This window comes from Salmo trutta, chromosome 9 (assembly GCF_901001165.1).
Source record: "Salmo trutta chromosome 9, fSalTru1.1, whole genome shotgun sequence".
In the NCBI taxonomy this organism is placed as follows: domain Eukaryota; kingdom Metazoa; phylum Chordata; class Actinopteri; order Salmoniformes; family Salmonidae; genus Salmo; species Salmo trutta.
This window is the reverse complement of record NC_042965.1, coordinates 16,230,792-16,252,434: the sequence shown is the minus strand read 5'-3', so window position 1 is coordinate 16,252,434 and position 21,643 is coordinate 16,230,792. Positions and strand designations below refer to the sequence as shown.

General features: G+C 44.4%; 1 protein-coding gene across 1 annotated transcript in view; it reads right to left on the bottom strand.

Moving 5' to 3' along the window:
• LOC115200044 (transmembrane protein 132D-like) overlaps positions 1–21,643 on the bottom strand; it is a 74,013-nt gene that overhangs the window by 26,984 nt on the left and 25,386 nt on the right. Inside the window, exon 3 of the mRNA XM_029762723.1 lies at positions 14,603–14,740. Coding sequence (XP_029618583.1) covers positions 14,603–14,740 — 138 coding nt within the window. The remainder of the gene's footprint in view (positions 1–14,602; positions 14,741–21,643) is intronic.

Here is a 21,643-nt window from a genome sequence, read left to right as displayed (position 1 = left end):
CTGTATATACTATTACAAAGGCAGACAGCCATTAAAGTGTAACTTACCTCTGATCACATCTGACTACGAACACACAAACAAAATTATCGTCAGGAGTGAAGACGTGCCCTTCACTTCAAGAGCTGTGGTGGAGATACAGGGTTTGAACACATTTCATTGGTCAAGGGGTCATGAAACATTCATAGAGACGTAAAGGGGAACCAATAGTATCGATCCATGTACAAAAATTTAATAATCCGACAGCGATGATATAATGATATAAATCTATGTAACTGAAGTGATTGGTAAAATGTAATGGAGTAAAAAGTAAGTTAGTTCCTTCAGAAATTACTTGATTAACATGCTGACCACACGCTCGCGTCGCAAAATAAATTTAAACATACATGTTATTCAATTATTGCACCCACACTGCTCGCGCGCGCCAATGAACGTCTGCGTTGCCAAGCGCTAAAATAGAAGTCAGTTCTATTTGTGACGCTGAATGCGGTGCAAGTCCTGCCTCTCACATCTCCTCATTGGTTCATAGAAGCAGATACTCACGTGCCATCTCCTCATTGGTTATACCCACGTGAGTGATTGAAAGATGAACTGAGTTCATTCAGTCGTCGTGGTAACTATGAAAGTTAGATGCCAATTGCCATGTAAAGTCCAAAGAAGAAAAAGTCTGGAAGGAGGAGAGATGACAAGAAACGATTTGATTGACAGTTTTATGTGTGGATTAACTGTCACAGTAGAAGACCTTGTGCATTTCAGGTAAAATAACAACTCAACGTTTAAATCCCAGGACAAATTTGCTAGCAACAGCAAGCTAGCTATATAGGACAAATTAGCTAACAACTGCAAGCTAGCTAGCTAAATTTCCATAAATGTTTAATGCTTTTCGACCTGTCCCCAAATTAATATAATTGGTTCAGAGTTTGATTTGATATTTTAACCTGCGTGTTGTGATCACGTTTGGTGCGGGGGGACAAAATCAATTTACGCACGATGGTGCACACGCGCGGCCGGTTTCGCTACGGTGTCAGTAGCTTACAAGTACAGCCCACAAAGAGTATCTAAAAAAAGTACTAGTTCCTCCAAAAATTCAAAGGGCAGTGTCTGGCATATGTCTTCTGGGGTCAGCAGCGGTAACCACTGAACTACACAAGCACCGAAATTTAAATCGGCCTATTCCCTGACTTGAACATATAATACAACAATTTATCAAAAACACTGATTTACCCTCACAAAGAAATAAGTCTAATGCCTACAAATATAAGAATTCACACGAGACTTGCCATAGGCTACTTGAACTGACACCCAGCGGACCTGTTGTCCAAATTATTGTATAGCCTACAAACACCGCTTCCAGTTGCCCCCTGACAGTGATTCTAACTATTCAATATTCTTAAAATCCTCCTGTTGCAGGATTATTTTCCTGCTGCTATGAAAGGGGTCAAATTAAGATCTGACATCTTTATCTGGCACACACCCTCCCTTTCACACATCAAGCACTTACAGGGCCTTCAGAAAGTATTCACACCCTTTGACTTTTTCCACATTTTGTTGTGTGACAAAGTGGGACAAAAATTAATTTAATTGTCATTTTCTGTTAACAATCTACACAAAATACTCTGTAATGTCAAAGCGCAAGAACAATGGAAGAACAATTCTAACATTTGATCAAAATTCACAACATTAAGGTCAGGTGCATCCTGTTTCCATTGATCATCCTTGAGATGTTTCTACAACTTAATTGGAGTCCACCTGTGGTAAATTAAATTGATTGGACATGATTTGGAAAGGCACACACCGGTCTATATGAGGTCCCTCAGTTGACAGTGCATGTCAGAGAAAAAAACAAGCAATGACGTCGAAGGAATTGTTCGTAGAGCTCCGAGACAGGGTTGTGTCGAGGCACAGATCTGAGGAAGGGTACCAAAAAATGTCTTCAGCATTGAAGGTCCAAGAATACAGTGGCCTTCATCATTCTTAAATGGAAGAAGTTTGGAACCACCAAGACTCTTCCGAGAGCTGGACAACTGGCCAAACTGAGCAATTGGGAGGGAAGGGCCTTGGTCAGGGAGGTGACCAAGAACCCAATGGTCACTCTGACAGAGCTCCAGTTCCTCTGTGGAGATGGGAGAACCTTCCAGAAGGAAGCAGCACTCCACCATTCAGGCCTTGGTAGAGTGGCCAGACGGAAGCCACTCCTGGTGGCAGCATCATGCTGTGAGGATATTTTTCAGCGGCAGGGGCTGGGAGACTAGTCAGGATTGAGGGAAAGATGAACCGAGCAAAGTACAGAGCAACCCTTGATGAAAATCTGCTCTAGAGTTCTCAGGACCTAAGACTAGGGCCAAGGATTCACCTTCCAACAGGACAATGACCCTAAGCACACAGCCAAGACAACGCAGGAGTGGCTTCAGGACAAGTCTCTGAATGTCCTTGAGTGGCCCAGCCAGAGCCTGGACTTGAACCCGATTGAACATCTCACGAGAGACCTGAAAATAGCTGTGCAGCGACACTCCCCATTCAACCTGACAGAGCTTAAGAGGATCTGCAGAGAAGAATGGGATAAACTCCCCAAATACAGGTGTTCCAAACTTGTATTGTTATTCCCAAGAAGATTCGAGGCTGTAATCGCTGCCAAAGGTGCTTCAACAAAGTACTGAGTAAAGGGTCTGAAAATGTATGTAAATGTGACATTTAGTAATTTGCAAAAACGTCTACAAACCAGTTATCTCTTTGTCATTATGGGGTATTGTGTAAAGATTGATGAGGGGGAAAAAAAATGTAATCCATTTTTGAATAAGGCTGTAATGTAACAAAATGTGGAAAAAGTAAAGTGGTCTGAATACTTTCCAAATGCAGTGAACCTTGATTAGATACTGTAAGTATATAACCCCCTCATTCAATACATGTTAGAATCATCTTTGGCTGCAATTACAGCTGTGAGTCATTCTGGGTAAGTCTTTAAGATCTTTGCACACCTGGATTGTACAATAGTTGCACATTATTATTTTTTTCATTCTTCAAGCTCTGTCAAGTTGTTGATCATTACTAGACAGCCATTTTCAAGATTTGCCATTGATTTCTAAGCCAAATTAAGTAAAAACTGTAACTAGGCCACTCAGAAACATTCAATGTCATCTTGGTAAGCAAATGAGTGTACAACACATTAGGTGACATCAATAAGGAATCATAGCTTTCACCTGGATTCATCCGGTCATTCTATGTCATGGAAAGAGCAGGTGTTCCTAATGTTATGTACACTCAGTGTATACTTGGCCTTGTGTTTTATGTTACTGTTTGCCAAATACAACTGGTGTAGTTTACCGTGAAATGCTTGCTTATGAGCCCTTCCCAACAACACAGAGTTTAAAGGAGGAATAAAATAAAATGGAGGACACTAACAAATGTTTTCAATGCTGCAGGAGCTGTGTTTATTTTTGCTTTATTCCGGGACAATGTGGACCACCCGGACTATCAATGTAGCAGCTGTTTGCTTGCAGAGGACTACAGGAGCGAAGTGACTACTCTTAGCAAACAAGTAGTGAACTTACACAAGCTACTGAGGAATCCATGCCCGCCTACTTTTTCTTCCTCTTCTACCGCTGTAGCCGGATGCCGCTCTGGCCTGGTAGAAGTGTGTCAGCCGTGTCGGCTCTCCACAGCCGACTGGCCAGTACTCTGCAAGGATCCCTTCCCGAAGGGGTTACCCCCTTCCCTGGAGAATGGAGTTAGTAGGATGCTCCTGGATGACTTGGTGGATGTTCTTGATCTGACCTAACCAACCAGCCATGGAGATATGTCACTCGCCATGGAAGTCAAAAAGAGCAACCTCTGGCAACGGTGGCCTCCTTGGCGAAGGTAAGCCAAGACCGGACTCAGACCAGAAACAACTTTGTCACCCTGGATCCAGAGGTTCCGGCGACTTCTTCCCTGGTGGCTTCTGATTAGAGATCAGATCTCGAATGTACCTGCACCGTCATCCTCTGTTCTGTCTCCCTCTCCGATGGTTTCTACCCTGGGTTCAGATCCTCAGAGCTCCCCCGTCATTGGACCATGAGGCTGTCTAAGACTCTGGCCCATTCATCATCCACGATGGATACTACAGCTAGCTGCCCTTCGGTCCTCGAGGGGTTTGCCAAGCGTCCAGACGTGACGCTTGGCATTCAGGCCAAAGAGTTCAATCTTTGTTTCATCAGACCAGATAATCTTGCTTCTCATGGTCTGAGATTCCTTTAGGTGCCTTTGGCAAACTCCAGGTGGGCTGTCATGTGTGTTTTACTGAGGAGTGGTTTCCGTCTGGCCACTCTACCAAAAAAGGCCTGATTGGTGGAATGCTGCAGAGATGTTGTCCTTTTGGAAGGTTCTTCCATCTCCACAGAGGAACGCTGGAGCTCTGTCATAGTGATCATCGGGTTCTTGGTCACCTCCTTGACCAAGGCCCTTCTTCCCAGACTGCTCCGTTTGGCCGGGCGGCCAGCTCTAGGAAGAGTCTTGGGGGTTACAAACTTCTTCCATTTAAGAATGATCGTGGCCACTGTGTTCCTGGGGACCTTCAATGCTGCAGAAATGTTTTGGTACCTCTCCCCAGATCTGTGCCTCGACACAATCCTGTTTCGGAGCTCTACGAACAATTCCTTCAACGTCATGGCTTAGTTTGTGCTCTGACATGCACTGTCACCTGTGGGACTTTATTTAGACAGGTGTGTGCCTTTCCAAATCATGTCCAATCAATTGAATTTACCACAGGTGGACTCCAATTAAGTTGTAGAAACATCTCAAGGATGATCAATGGAAACAGGATGCACCTGAGCTCAATTTCGAGTCTCATAGCAAAGGGTCTGAATACTTAGGTAAATAAGGTATTTCTGTTTTTGAAAAGTTTTGCAAAAGATTCTAAAATCTGTTTTCGCTTTGTCATTATGGGGTATTATGTGTAGATTTTTTAAAATAAGACTGTAACGTAACAAAATGTAGAAAAAGTCAAGGGGTCTGAATACTTTCCGAAGGCACTGTATGTGATATTAACAGAACGGTATATTTTCTGGGTGACCTTAATATTGACTGGCTTTCATCAAGCTGCCCACTCAAGAAAAAGCTTGAAACTGTAACCAATGCCTGCAACCTGGTTCAGGTTATCAGTCAACCTAGCAGGGTATTTACAAACAACACAGGAATGAAATCATCATCATGTACTGATCACATCTTTACTAATGCTGCAGAAATATTCTTTATTATTATTTAAAAAAATGTACCCCTTTTTTCGCCCCAATTTCGTGATATCCAATTGGTAGTTACAGTCTTGTCCCATCGCTGCAACTCCCGTATGGACTCAGGAGACGCGAAGGTTGAGAGCCATGTGTCCTCCGAAACACGACCCTGCCAAGCCGCATTGCTTCTTGACACACTGCTTGCTTAACCCGGAAGCCAGCCGCATCAATGTGTCGGAGGAAACACCGTATAACCGGCGAACGTGTCGAAATCTTCGTTAAAGCTGTATCCAAATCCATCGAATGTAGTGATCACAATATAGTAGCCATATCCAGGATAACCAAAGTTCCAAAGGCTGGGCCTAATATAGTGTTTAAGAGGTCATACAATACGTTTTGTAGTGATTCCTATGTTGATGATATGAAGAATATTTGTTAGTCGGTGGTGTGTATTGAGGAGCAGCCAGACGCTGCACTTGACACATTTATGAATTTGCTTATTCCAGTTACTAATAAGTATGCACCCATTAAGAAAATGACTGAAAAACTGTTACATCCCAGAGGATTGATGAGGAATTAAACAATTGTATGGTTGAGAGGGATGAGGCAAAAAGGAATGGCAAATAAGTCTGGCTGCATGACCGATTGGCAAACATACTGCAAACTGAGAAATCATGTGACTAAACTGAATAAAAATAAGAAACTATACTATGAAACAAAGATAAATGATATAAAGAATGATAGTAAAAAGCTTTGGAGCACCTTACTTGAAATTTTGGGGAAAAAGACAAACTCAGCTCCATCATTCATTGAATCATATGGCTCATTCATTCCAAAACCCACTGATATTGGCAACTAATTTAATGATTTTTTTATGGGCAAGACTAGCAAACGTAGGCATGACATGCCAGCAACAAATGCCGACACTACACATCCAAGTATAACTGACCAAAATCTGAAAGACAAGCATTGTAATTTTGATTTCCGAAAAGTGAGTGTGGAAGAGGTGAAAACATTATTGTTGTCTATCAACAATGACAAGCCACCTGGGTCTGACAACTTGGATGGAAAACTACTGAGGATAATAGCGGATGATATTGCCACTCTTATTTTCCATATCTTCAATCTAAGCCTACAAGAAAGTTTGTGCTCTCAGACCTGGAGGGAAGCAAAGTAATTCTGCTAACCAAGAATAGTAAAACCCCCTTTACTGGCTCAAATAGCCGACCAACCAGCTTATTACCAACCCTCAATAAGCCAGATACAATTCTATTTTACGGTAAACAAATTGATAACAGACTTTTAGCACGCTTATAGGGACGGACATTCAACATACAAGGCACTTACACAAATGACAGAGAAATTGATGATAAAAAGATTGTGGGAGCTGTTTTGTTAGACTTCATTGCGGCTTTTGACATTATCGATCACAGTCTGTTGCTGGAAAAACGTATGTGTTATGGCTTTACACCCCATGCTATATTTTGGATAAAGAGTTACCTGTCTAACAGAACACAGAGGGTGTTCTTTAATGGAAGCCTCTCCAACATAATCCAGCTAAAATCAGGAAATCCCCAGGCAGCTGTCTAGGCCCCTTACTTGTATGAGGATGACTCAGCACTATACATGTCAGCTACTACAGTGAGTGAAGTCACTGCAACAATTAACAATGAGCTGCTGTCAGTTTCAGAATGGGTGGCAAGAAGTAAGTATTTCTAAAACAAACTATTCACTAAACCCTAAATCTCAACTAAATCTTGTAATGAATCATGTGGAATTTGAGCAACTTGAGGAGACTAAACTGCTTGGGGTAACCCTGGATTGTAAACTGTCATGGGCAAAACATGAAAACCACAGTTGCTAAGATGGGGAGAGGTCTGTCCATAATAAAGCGCTGCTCTGCCTTCTTAACAACACTATCAACAAGGCCGGTCCTAGAGGCCCTAGTTTTGTTGCACTTGGACTACTGTCCAGTTGTGTGGTCAGGTGCCACAAAGAGGGATTTAGGAAAATCCCAATTGCCTCAGAACAGGGCAGCACGGCTGGCCCGAACTGTCTCAGTACTTTTTTTGTAAGAGGCATTGGCATGCTGAATGCACTGAGTTGTCTGTTTAAACTACTAACACAGCTCGGACACCCATACATACCCCATAAGACATGCCATCAGAGGTCTCTTCACAATCCCAAAGTACAGAACAGACTATGGGAGGCGTACAGTACTATATAGAGCAATGGCTACCTGGAACTCTATTCCACATGATGCAAGCAGCAAAATCTGAAGAAAAAAAATAAAGGGGACAGTGAAGAAACATACACAGGCACAGACACACACTTACACAAACACATGATAAGACACGCACTCTACACACATGTACATATGGATTGTGTATTGTAGATATGTGGTAGCAGAGTAGTGGCCTGAGGACACAAACTTCATGTGTTGTGAAAAGTAATATGAAATGTAATGTCATGTAATATTTTAAATTCTACCTTAATGTTGCTGGACCCCAGGAAGAGTAGCTGCTGCCTTGGCAGCATCTAATGGGGATCCTTAATAAATACAAATACTCCACAATACTGACCTCAATGACAGAGTGAAAAGAAGGAAGCCTGTACAGAATAAAATATTCCAAAACATGCACCCGATTTGCAATAAGCCACTTAAGTAAAACTTCAAAAAATGTGGTAAAGAAATGTACTTTATGTCCTGAATACAAAGCGTTATGTTTGAGCCAAATCTAATACATCACTGAGTACCACTCTTCATATTTCTAAGCAGGCTGTAGGCTGCATCATGTTATAGGTATGCTTTTCATCGGCAAGGACTAGGGGGCCTTTTAGGATAAAAAGAAACGGAATAGAGCTAAGCACGAGCAAAATCCTAGAACTAAACGTCCTTTAGTCTGCTTTCTAACAGACACTGGGAGACAAATTCACCTTCAGCATGACAATAACCTAAAACACAATGCCAAATATACGCAGGAGTTGCTTACCAAGATAACATTGAATGTTCATGAGTGGCCTAATTACAGTTTTGGCTTAAATCGGCTTTAAAATCTATGGCAAGACTTGAAAACGGCTTTTACACAATTTTTTTTAATGTATTTTTAATTCAGGCTGTAACACAAAAACAGGTGGAATAAGGCACTGTATATAGTTTGTATATAGTCTAGTGCAGGTATTCTCAAACTGGGTACCCCCAGGGGTACGCACAATGCCGTCGGGGGTACGCCAAATACAAATGTGATTTTTGGGACATTTTCTTTTCTCACATTTTCAAACAGTCAATTTATATTTTCCAATGGGGCTATATATTTGGGTGAGTTTTTTCCCCCCGCCTGGGTAGCCTCGTTTCACTGCCAAAAATAAAGTTAAACTGTCACGATCGTCTAAAGGAGTAGACCAAGGCGCAGCGTACTTAGAGTTCCACATGTTTAATAAATATGAAACTCACCAAAACAATACAGACGAAAACAAAGTGTGACATTCTGGGCTGCTCACATGCAGCTACACAAACACAAGACCCCACAAAGCACAGGCGGCTCTGGTTGCGGGACGTGGACCCCGCTCCACCTTCGGCTTGGCCCACTTAGGTGGCGCCTCTGGAGTGGGGACCCTCGCCGCCGACCCCGGACTGGGGACCCTCGCCGCGGGCCCCGGACAGGCGGGCGACTCTGGCAGCTCCGGACAGGCGGGCGACTCTGGCAGCTCCGGACAGGCGGGCGACTCTGGCAGCTCCGGACAGACGGGCGACTCTGGCAGCTCCGGACAGGCGAGTGACTCTGGCAGCTCTGGACAGGCGGGACTTTCCGTAGGCCTGACTCTGGGAGCAGGCACAGGACTCACCAGGCTGGGGAGACATGCAGGAGGCCTGGCTCTGGGAGCAGGCACAGGACGCACCAGGCTGGGGAGACTCGCAGGAGGCCTGGATCTGGGAGCAGGCACAGGATGCACCAGGCTGGGGAGACTTGCAGGAGGCCTGGCTCTGGGAGCAGGCACAGGATGCACCAGCCTGGGGAGACTTGAAGGAGGCCTGGCTCTGGGCGCAGGCACAGGACGCACCAGGCTGGGGAGACTTGCAGGAGGCCTGGCTCTGGGTGCAGGCACAGGACTCACCAGGCTGGGGAGACCTGCAGGAGGCCTGGCTCTGGGCGCAGGCACAGGACTCACCAGCCTGGGGAGACATGCAGGAGGTCTAGCTCTGGGCGCAGACACAGGACTCACCAGGCTGGGGAGACATGCAGGAGGCCTGGCTCTGGGCGCAGGCACAGGACTCACCAGGCTGGGGAGACATGCAGGAGGCCTGGCTCTGGGAGCAGGCACAGGATAGACCGGGTCCTGGAGACGCACTGGAGGTCTGGAGCGCACGGCCTGCACAACCCGTCCTGGCTCGATGCCCACTCTAGCATGGCACTTGCGGGGGGCTGGCCTATAGCGCACCGGGCTATGAGCGCGCACTGGAGACACCGTGCGCTTCACGGCATAACACGGTGCCTGACCAGTACCACGCTGCTTCCGGTAAGCACGGGGAGCTGGCTCAGGTCTCCAACCTGACTCTGCCACACTCCCCGTGTGCCCCCCCAACATTTTTTGGGGGGCTGCCTCTCGGGCTTCCTTGCCAGCCGTGTTCCCTCATACCGTTGCCGTTGGTCCTTTTCTCCTGCTGCCTCCGCTCTTCTGAGTGCCTCTACCTGTTCCCATGGGAGGCGATCCCTTCCGACCAGGATCTCTTCCCAAGTGTAGGATCCCTTGCCGTCCAGGATGTCCTCCCATGTCCAGTCCTTTCTCTCCCTGGCCCAGGATCCTTGCTCCTCCTGGGCACGCTGCTTGGTCCTTCTTTGGTGGGATCTTCTGTCACGATCGTCTAAAGGAGTAGACCAAGGCGCAGCGTACTTGGAGTTCCACATGTTTAATAAATATGAAACTCACCAAAACAATACAGACGAAAACAAAGCGTGACGTTCTGGGCTGCTCACATGCAGCTACACAAGATCACACAAAGCACATGCAGCTACACAACACAAGATCCCACAAAACACAGGTGGGAAAAGGCTGCCTAAGTATGATTCCTAATCGGAGACAACGATAGACAGCTGCCTCTGATTAGGAACCATACTCGGCCCAAAACAAAGAAATACAAAAACATAGAAAAAGGAACATAGAACGCCCACCCCAGTCACACCCTGGCCTAACCAAAATAGAGAACAAAACCCTCTCTATGGCCAGGGCGTGACATAAACCATCTAGTGTTCAGCGAAATATGAACACAATGTCAAATACAGGTACCCTAGTCAAATAATTAACATCCAATCACATTAACCGTTACTCTCTCACGGGAATTCCACTAATGGTCCGTATGTAGCCAAATGGAGCTGCTGCTCATGTTGGTATCTGTACTGATGGCGCAAAAGCCATGACAGGGAGACATAGTGGAATTGTAACGCGCATGCAAGCAGTTGCTCCCGACGCCACTTGAGTACACTGCAGCATCCACCGAGAGGCTCTTGCTACCAAGGGAATGCCTGACAGCTTAAAAGGCATTTTGGACACTAAAGTGAAAATGGTCAACTTTGTTAATGCAAGCCCCTGAACTCTTGTGTATTTTTTACATTATGCAATGATATGGGCAGTGACCATGTAACGCTTTTATAACATACATAAGGGAGCTGGTTATCAAGGGGCAAAGTATTGACAAGTTTTTTTTTAAATTGAGAGATGAGCTTAACGTTTTCTTTACTGACCATCATTTTCACTTGTCTGACCGCTTGCATGATGACGAGTTTCTCACACGACTGGCCTATCTGGGTGATGTTTTTTCTCACTTGAATGATCTGAATCTACGATTACAGTGACTCTCCGCATCTATATTCAATGTGCGGGACAAAATTGAGGCTATGATTAAGAAGATGGACAACACACAGGTCTTTGCGTCATTGTATGATTTTTTTGTGTGCAAATTAACTCAAGCTTACAGATAATGTAAAATGTGATATAGCGAAGCATCTGAGTGAGTTGAGTGCGCAATTACGCAGGTACTTTCCCGAAACGGATGACACAAATAACTGGATTCTTATCCCTTTCATGCTCTGCCTCCAGTCCACTTACCGATATCTGAACAAGAGAGCCTCATTGAAATTGCAACAAGCGGTTCTGGGAAAATGTAATTTAATCAGAAGCCACTGCCAGATTTCTGGATTGTGCTGCGCTCAGAGTATCCTGCCTTGGCAAATCGCACTGTTAAGACACTGATGCCCTTTGCAACCACGTACCTATGTGAGAGTGGATTCTCGGCCCTCACTAGCATGAAAACTAAATACAGGCACGGACCGTTTGTGCAAAATGATTTTTAAGACTGAGACTTATTTGCATCCTTTCAAGCACACCCTTCTCATTAACCTGTGGTGAGTTATTCACATTTTTCAAATAGGGTTTTATATGTAGGATGGTTAAATAAAGAGCAAAATGATTGATTATTATTATATTATTATTTGTGCCCTAATCCTATAAGAGCTCTTTGTCACTTCCCACGAGCCAGGTTGTGACAAAAACTCACACTCATTCTTATGTTTAATAAATGTTTTGTATAGTGTGTGCAGGCTTACAATGATGGCAAAAAGTAACATTTGAGAGTGCGCTGACCCTGGTGCTAGAGGGGGTACGCAGCTGGAGGTTAAATGTTTGAAGGGGTATGTGACTATAAAAGGTTTGGGAACCACTGGTCTAGTGAGTGTGCGTAGGGTCAGTGCAGATAGTTTGGGTACACTCTTTGAAAAAAGGGTTCTTCAGCTGTCCCCATAGGATAACCTTTTTTGTTCCAGGTGGAACCCTTTTTAGGGGTTTGCCAGACTATAGCAGAGTGAACAGTCTATGGCTTGGGTGGCTGGAGTCTTTGGCAATTTTTAGGGCCTTCCTCTGACACTGCCTGATATATAGGTCCTGGATAGCAGGGAGCTCGGCCCGTGTGATGTACTGGGTTGTCCGCACAACCCCCTGTAGCGCTTTGTGGTCAAGAGTGGTGCATTTGCCATACTAAGCGGTGCTGCAGCCAGTCAAGATGCTCTTGACAGTGTAGCTGCATAACTTTTTGAGGATCCGAGGGCCCATGTCAAATCTTTTCAGCCTTCTGAGGGGGAAGAGACGCTACCGTGCCCACTTCATGACTGTGTGGGTGTGTGTGGACCATGTTAAGTCCTTAGTGATGTGGACGCCAAGGAACTTGAAGGTCTCGACCCGCTCCACAACAACCCTGTCGATGTGGATGGGGGCGTGCTCTGCCCTCTTTCTCCTATAGTCCATGATCAGCTCCTTGGTCTTACTGATGTTGAGGGAGAGGTTATTGTCCTGGCACCACACTGCTAAGTCTCTGACCTCCTCCCTGTAGGCTGAGTCATCGGCGTCGGTGATCCGGCCTACCACCGTCGTGTCGTCAGCAAACTTCAAGATGGTGTTGGAGTGCGTGGCCACGCAGTTGTGGGTAAACAGGGAGTACAGGAGGGGACTAAGCACACAAAGTCAAATGCAAGCACAAAGCTAATCTGATGAGTTCTCTATCATTTATTCTTTAAGATCTTCTTTAATTCTGCACACCATATGTGCAAGCACAAAAAAGAGAGATTTACTTTAATTAAATAATCTTAGTATATTGCACAAAAACACTGAAACACAAACAAATCATAAATGTTTCAGTCAAGTATCAAAACAAGATGTGCCCGATTAAAAGAGGGTCTCTATCCCACATTAAAACAGATTTTGCCAGTTTAATCTGGCATTACATTGAAATGGGGGACACCATTATAGCCTTCTGCCATTCTTGTGGGTGAAGCAGTGAAGTACTCCAACCCCCAGATTATTAAAGGGACAGCACTCTCAATAAGCAGCTGTTTTAAGTCGGAAGATCCATTGCAGTCTATTGTCAAACCGAGGCAAAAAATGTCTTAATATCCAGATAGCTACATAAACACTCACAGTACTTACTGACACTATAGGAAACTGAGAGACAAAGTCCATGAAATCCCCAAAGTAGTGTGACATTAGACAGCCCCTACAGGGGGTCTAGTAAATTATGACATTTTAAGATGGATTAGCCCTAACAAACGATTTTGCATCCACAAATATTTTCCCCAAAACGGGTTTGATAAACAATGAACGAATACCATCACATGGGGAAAATAAGAAAATGAGGTCAACCCAGCTCAATTCAATCATGGACACCAAAATGCTTCAACTAAAATTACAAACGACAAATGAAGTGCCACTTTTGATTTCATGGGAACTTCTCATAGACTATAAATACCTGGAGCCACACCAGATCATCTAAAGGTCATCCAAGCCACAGAGTTGGTCAGTTACATGGAATGTCAATTGAAGGTCCTGTTCCAGCATGGACAGGTTCCTACATCTGGTGTATTGTCCTCAAGCAAGGAAAAGGTTACACTTCAGAAAGAGGACCATGACTCTAGACATATTTGTGACAGCAGCAATGGTACCAGAAAAATATCCCTACAGACTTAAAAGGACATACAAATTTAGCTTCTAGGAGCTGAAGGGGTATTATCAACAAAGCCACATCTTCACATTGACTGGGGCTAGCTAATGTTTAATGTTAATCATTGTTTAATTGTTTTCCAAAAGCACTAACAACATACTGTACAGGATACAAAAACATTTTATATTCTAAATAGGGGACAGAAATACTTTTCAACGATTTCATGTGAACTATAGATAAGCAATTAGAAATTTCCAGAGATTGACATAGCCCTTTCCTGCAGTCAAATGACCAAATTGCAAACTCAAAATGGAATACATTTCAACTCTATATCTGACATGGTAGGTGTCTTCCATAACCATGTGTGTGAGGTGTATACTTTTGTTTCAAAGTAGATTTGTTTAAGACTACCAAGAAACACTCTGCGTGACCCTGATTTAGCCCACTGCATTAAAGGTTAAGAGGTAGCTCTACTTAATAAGGTGTGAGGACAGTGGCCTTTTTAAAAGCAGATTTACTTAAGCTTTTCCCAGCAGCAGTTTTGTGCTTGGATAGCATACGGTGTCTTGTCAGGTCAGATAGGCTAAGCCTCGGTCAAAATGGCATCGTGTGTGGGTGGTATTTATTCTGAGGGATTATCCTACTCATACTACTTTGCAGACTATTTTTCACTCCCTCAGGCAAAATTGAAATCATTAAGCCCCAGTAGCATGTACACTATTATTACAATACATTATCTAACAACCCATGACATAATATAACTTCTTAGCATTCAGAAGTGTGTTTAAAGCTGTCTATGAGCAGCCCAACCCAGACGTGAAGGGTCCATCCATGGTCCAGTGGTTGAACACGGTGAGTTTAATGGAGTTCACTGACAGTACATTTGGGGATTGTTGTGTATTTTCAGCAAACTTGCCTTTTTCCCGGTATGGCAGATTTCCTCTGACAAACAACAGCGATGGTGCCATCTGCTCCAGCGTCCAGAGTGATATCCCACAGCAACGAGTTACTAGGTGTTGCTGCTCGAAACGACACTCCCTTCTTTACAATCGCTCTGTGAATGAAGACAAGAAAAATGTATAAGACAAATACCGCCAACTCTAAATTGTACACCTAGCAGTAAGTCCATCTCCACTGGACCTAGCTAGTATGATGTTGGCCTCCCATAGCTTGGGGCCATGAAATTATTCATTCCTAAGCCCTTCGGTCAATCAAAGACCACTTTGCTCATTGCAAATCCCTATCATTTAAGAGGCTTGAGCAAACCTCATAGGATAGGTTTCAATAGCCAGAGTAAAAATGCATTTTGAGTGTTTAGTATTCCTCACATACTATGGGCATCTTTGGTCCTGTCTCATACACAAATTATTCGTAGTGTACTAATCGCTTGTTGGCCTGCTGGCCTCTCATTTGTAAATGATAAGCATTATCTAATGCAGCTGAACACAGAGTACAACAACAGAGAGCTGAATGCTAATTGAAAATATTACCCTGCTATTAATGGCTAGTGTAGAAGGTCCTACCGGGAGTTAGCGTAGCGTATGAGTGGAGAGAGGTCAGATATATACATGAAAACATCCATGGTGTTGTACTGGAGAGGCATCCTAATTTCCATCCTCTGCCAATGTACAGGATAACAACACTGCACTCGTTGATCTCGTCTTTCTTTAGAGCCACTCAAAGTATTTTTCAAATACAATTCTTCCAGCTTAATGTTCTAGAAAAACGGAGCACCACCAAGTTGTTTCTTCATAAAAATATTCCTAATAGTGCGTAACATCGTCCGTGTAGTATTATCATGTGCATGCATGTCATGTGTAGCCTAATGCTGCTCATGGGTTTATCCCTGACTCTTTCAGACATACATTCTGGCAGTAAAACAACAGTGAGCACATTATGTGTCTCTGGGGGGAGGTAATCTATGATATGAGCATCCATCTGATCCTCTCTACTCCCCCTCCTGTGGGACATCCAAGGTCATATGGACAGATGCTATACTCATGCTACTGCCATGCGTATGTACTCATCCCATTTAAAAACACATTTGTTTTAGTTAATGTTATTTGCCTATGTGTGTAGTTGTGGGTGTTTTGTAAGTGTGCATGTGTGGTGTGTGTTTGTATATGTGTGCTTGAACATCTGCACATACAGCTCTTCCAAGATGTAATCAGGAGTACTGGTTTGAAGGCTCAAGGGAGCACTAATCTTGGCACGGAGGTTGCTGAAATCGTCCTGTGATGCTGCCACATGGCGCACAGAAATGACCCAATGCCTTCGGCTCTCCCTCTGTCTCCTCTCCCTCTCGCTCTCTCCTTCTCTCTCTCTCCTCTCTCTCCTCTCGCTCCTTCTCTCTCCCAACATGATGGGACATACTTGTGGCACGTGTGAGACAGGGACTCAGACATTTCAGTAAGATTTCACTGATCCTGCCATGTTACTGCTACAATCTCGATCCGACAAAAGTGCTAACAGTACTTACTAGGCTGGCAAAGGAAAGTTTGGCGATCACAGGAGAATTACACATCCCCAAAGGGGCTGGATGGATGTAAATCAGGAAATATCTTGGGATAATCTAAAAAGAGTTGCAAGCAGTAGAAATGTCAATTCCGGGCAGTACAGTAGTACAGGCTGATGGTGGAGTAACTAACACAGTGCTCAACGTCGTGTGTATGTGTGTGTGTGTGTGTGTGTGTGTGTGTGTGTGTGTGTGTGTGTGTGTGTGTGTGTGTGTGTGTGTGTGTGTGTGTGTGTGTGTGTGTGTGTGTGTGTGTGTGTGTGTGTGTGTGTGTGTGTGTGTGTGTGTGAAGGTGACCTGCCTCTCTCTGTACTGTTCATCCATTAGAGTAAGTGGCACAGAGGGGACAGGAAGGGGCCCTCACTATATTGTTAGCAACAACCAGCAGGTTCCCAGGGGGAAAGCAGGAGCAAATGCACAGGAGACGGACAGGCTCTGAGGGGAGCAGGACTGACAGGCTCTGAGGGGAGAACGGGAGAACGGGAGTGGAGCAGCAGCCACAGATTAACAGTGGGACAGGGACTGTGAGTGGGGGTGGAGGTGACTGGGTAGAAGGGGACATGCCTGTCACCACCCATCTCTCCTGACCACAACAACACTCCTGGAGCCAGGATGACAGGTAACCTTGAGGCCTCTACAACCTCTGGGATAAAGGTATAGTAATATACCAACAGTACCAGGAGATGTTATAAAAGCTATAATATCCTGTCTTCACATGAACTAGTTTAGCAGTTACTATAGGGGCAGGTCACAGCATAATCCTTATTCTGACTTATAAGGATTTGCTGGGGTCATAGTGGTAAACAGAACAATGCTATTATTTTCCATCAATGAATTGGCATCTATAATGAAAAAAGGTGTAACCCTGATGACACGCTTCTTGTAATAAGTAATGAGAAAATATCTGAGAACAGTTCATCTGGTAATGGCATTCTAAATATACCCACTCATGCTAGTGTTGAGCCTGGTGGTGTAGGGTTTACCTAATCAAAACTAACTGTTACAAGAGTACCTATCTGCCTTTTCTCCCCCGGGCCCTCTGGGATCTAAGGGGGACACCCCACGGTGATGGGAGGAGGGATTTTTCTTAACAGTGGTTCAGAGCAAGAACCATAGCGGTCAGTGACTGTGCTTAGGCAGTGCTGGCTGTGGAGGCAGGAGGAGGAGGTATCGAGGCACCAGGGCAGGGAAGATGGATTGGCCCAGAGACTGGAGCTGACAGTGTGTGAGAAAAGCAGCTCTCAGGTGCTGCACCTGCCATCCATCTCACTTCTCTCCAGGCAAGGTTTGAGTGTCGAACTAACGTGTATTTTGCATACCGATGCCCCACCACCTGACCACCTCCACCCCACACTGCCACAGGAAGCCATGGCCTCTCTTATTTCTGTCACACACACTCATGGCAGCCCCTGCCCCCTGGCCCGCTCCAGTCAGCAACCTCCTCCCCTGTGCTTGTTTGATCTTCTCTCTAAGCCTTATTTATTTCAGTCATAACTGAGTGAATAATGGCAGACCCTAAAAATCAAGTAAACAGTCTTAAATGTAGATTAGCCTGACTTTAATTCACCATATTAGTGCATTTTCTGTGATAATAAAATACCATTTGTGGACAAGTACCACTATGATAGTTAAAAAAACAAAAAAAGCAATCATCCAATGTAAAGTGAATGATTGTATCGATGATTGTATGAAGATGAAAAATAATTCCACAGATAATAAAGGGAAAACCAGCCATGTCATGGACCCAGATTATAAAGCGAAAACCAGCCACATCGAGGACACCAACACCTTGCTCCCGGACAAGCTAAACAGCTTCTTCGCCCACTTCGAAGAAAACATAGCGCCGCCGAGGCGGGCCACCGCCGCTCATGAGAACTGACCTTTCATTCTCCCGGGCCGACATGAGTAAGACATTTAAGTGTGTTAACCCTCACAAGGCAGCTGGCCCAGATGGCATCCCTAACCGTGTCCTCAGAGCATGTGCAAACCAGCTGGCTGGAGTGTTTATGGACATATTCAATCTCTCCCTATCCCAGTCTGTTGTTCCCCGTTGCTTCAAGATGGCCACCATTGTTCCTGTACACAAGAAAGCAAAGGTCACTGAGCTAAATGACAATCGCCCCGTAGCACTCACTTCTGTCATCATGAACTGCTTTGAGAGGCTAGTTAAGGATCATATCACCTCCACCGTACAAAACACCCTTGACCCGTCACAATTTGCATACCGCCCCAACAGATCCATGGATGACGCAATTACCATCGCTCTGCACACTGCCCTATCCCATCTGGACAAGAGGAATACCTATGTAAGAATGCTGTTCAACAACAACTGCTCCGGGTGCCAATGACGTGGACGTCTATTAAGGCAGACCCCTGCACCTCTCTGATTCAGAGGGGCTGGGTTAAATATGGAAGACACATTATACTTCCCTTCCCCTCATCGACTACAACTCAGCCTTCAACACCACAGTGCCCCCTAAGATTATCACTAAGCTTGGGGCCCTGGGTCTGAACCACACCCAGTGCGCAACTGTGTCCTGGACTTCCAGACGGGCCGACACCAGGTGGTGAAAGCACCACGCTGATCCTCAACAGGGGGCCCCCACAAAGGTATGTGCTCTGGCCCCTCCTGCACTCCCTGTTCACCCATGACTGCGTGGCTACGCACGTCTCCAACGCAATCATCGCAGACGATACAACAGTGGTAGGCCTGATTACCAACAACAACGAGACAGCCTGCAGGGAGGAGGTGAGGGCCCTGGCAGTGGTGCCTGGAAAAAAACCTCTCACTGATTGTGGACTTCAGGAGACAGCAGAGGGAGCATGCATACCCCCATCCACAGGGCCGCAGTGGAGAGGGTAAAAACCTTCAAGTTCCTCTGCATGCACATCACTGATAACCTGAAATGGTCCACCCACACAGGCAGTGACGTGTAGAAGGTGCATCAGCGCCACTTCAACCTCAGGAGGCTGAAGAATTTTTGCTTGGTCACTCCCAAACCACGGCCTGTTTACCCTGCTACCACCTACAAGGCGGAGACAGTACAGGTGCTTCAAAGCTGGGACAGAGAGACTGAAAAACAACTTATAGTCACCACTAGCCGCCCTCTGCCCAGTTCACTGCCCTGACCTTTAGTCTCTGTTACTAGCTGCCTGCAACCCCGTACTTTACCCTGCACCTTAGAGACTGCTGCCCTATGTACATAGTCATTGAACACTGGTCACATAAATAATGTTTACATACTGTTTTACCTACTTCATATATATATATATATATATATATATATATATATATATATATATATATATATACATACATACATACATACATACATACATACATACATACATACATACATACATACAGTATAGACGGTAACACTTTACTTGACACCCAGCATCATACCATGTCATAAGGGTTAAAATAACTTAATAATTTATGGTCATAGCACTGTCATGACACATTTGTTGAGACCTGTTGTGCCATATAGTATACTGTGTTATTTTATGGCTGGTTATGACACGTACATAAGACTGTAAAAACCCACAAAACCCACCATGGTAGTTATTTTATGGCTGGTTATGACACCTACATAAGAGTGTCAAAACACACAAAACCTATTACACAAGGATAAACATTCCATTAGTCTGTGTGTCAACAGTGTTTATGAAATAGATCTTTTTATTGACCATGTTAAATTATCATTGTAATTGTGCACACATTTATGTCAGACATTGTCCTACCCCAATGCTCTGTTGCTGATGACTGGGCTGAATGCAGGATCAGATTTCATGAGCAGGACAAGACACCCTCTTTGTGAATGATGACTGATATAAGTGCATGTACGTGATAGGCCTATCTGGCTTATATGATTATGGTGGTCATAATGCTTATTGACGGTGTCATAAAGTGTATTTTCTTAGTCCAAGTAAAGGGACACAGGATGGTCATAATGCTTCATGACAGTGTCATAAAGCGTATTTTCTATAAGTTATTTAAAAAATGCTGATAATAGGAAGGATATAATAGACAAACTTTCAAACAAAAGGAAACTTCTTGGCAATGAAAAAACGAATTTGAATAAATGTGGGTTTTGACACTCTTATGTAGGTGCCATAACCAGCCTTAAAATAGTGCAATATATGTCACAACAGGTGTAAATATGGGTCATGACAGTGTTATGACAATATTATGACAGGTTAGGACAAGTTATGTCAGCTGTTACGACATATTATGACATGGTTATGACCAGGTGTCAAGTAAAGTGTTACTGTATATACTGTATTTTTTTATTTTGGGGATTTGCGTGTATTGTTAGGTATTACTGCACTGTTGGAGCAAGGAAGATAAGATTTTCACTACACTCGGGATAATATCCGCAAGCTATGTGTACGCAGCAAATAAAATTGTATTTGATTTGATAATACTGCCGTCGGCATAGTCATGAGGCTCCCCATCCTAATTTGACCTGGTTTTGAGGGCAACCCAGTGCCCTATTCCCAGTAAGACCCACTCCACAGGCAGGCCCACCTGTTCAGGGGTTACAATCAGGCCCCTGATGCACTTTTCCTTTACATCTCTGGCTCCGTACAGATGAATCACTGCAGAGACATGGCACAAATACTGAAAACTGTAATACTACAAATGCAATCTCAAACAGATGCAACCTTTCGTTATGCAAGCAAATAACCATCGTTCAGCCAGTCTGATGTTCCGTCATTCATCAATGACATGCTTGTCATACTTATGTGGCAGTTTAGGGAGTTCTTTAGGGCAATGTTAATGCCAGATGGCCACCCAGCAAACAGGAGATGTCATGAGGACATTCAGTGACGTTTCCATTAGGTCTCTTAAGGGTTTTTGCGCAACGTTATCCCACTGACTTTCTGAGAACGTTCTAAGAAGGCTGCGTGATTGTCCCAAGGGAACGTTCTCTAGGGGACCTGTGTCTTGTTCGCTGTACATTCCCAGGACGCCACTGAGGATGTCAGGTAGGGATTAATATTTTCCTGAAAATCTACCAAGTTTCCATAGTGGGAATAATTCATATTTATCCAGAGTCCCGGGAAATACAACAAAATTCGGAAGTGCCCATTTAAAGCGTTTAAAACCAAGGTCACTATGCCAGGGTTCTCCCAAAATAAAGTTATCAGCACAAAATTGCCCAAGTTCAACTTTTCCCCCGATGCCTTGAGATGGATGAAATCATATCTTGAAGGCAGAACTCAGTGTGTCAGAGTGAGCAATGAGCTGTCACCCACTCTTAGCTATGATGTGGGCGTGCCCCAAGGGTCAATACTGGGGCCCCTCCTGTTCAGCCTGTACATTAATGATCTGCCTTCTGTCTGTACTGGGTCTGAAGTTCAAATGTATGGAGATGATACAGTGATATATGTGCATGCAAAGAGCAAACAACAAGCTGCACAAGAACTCACTACTGT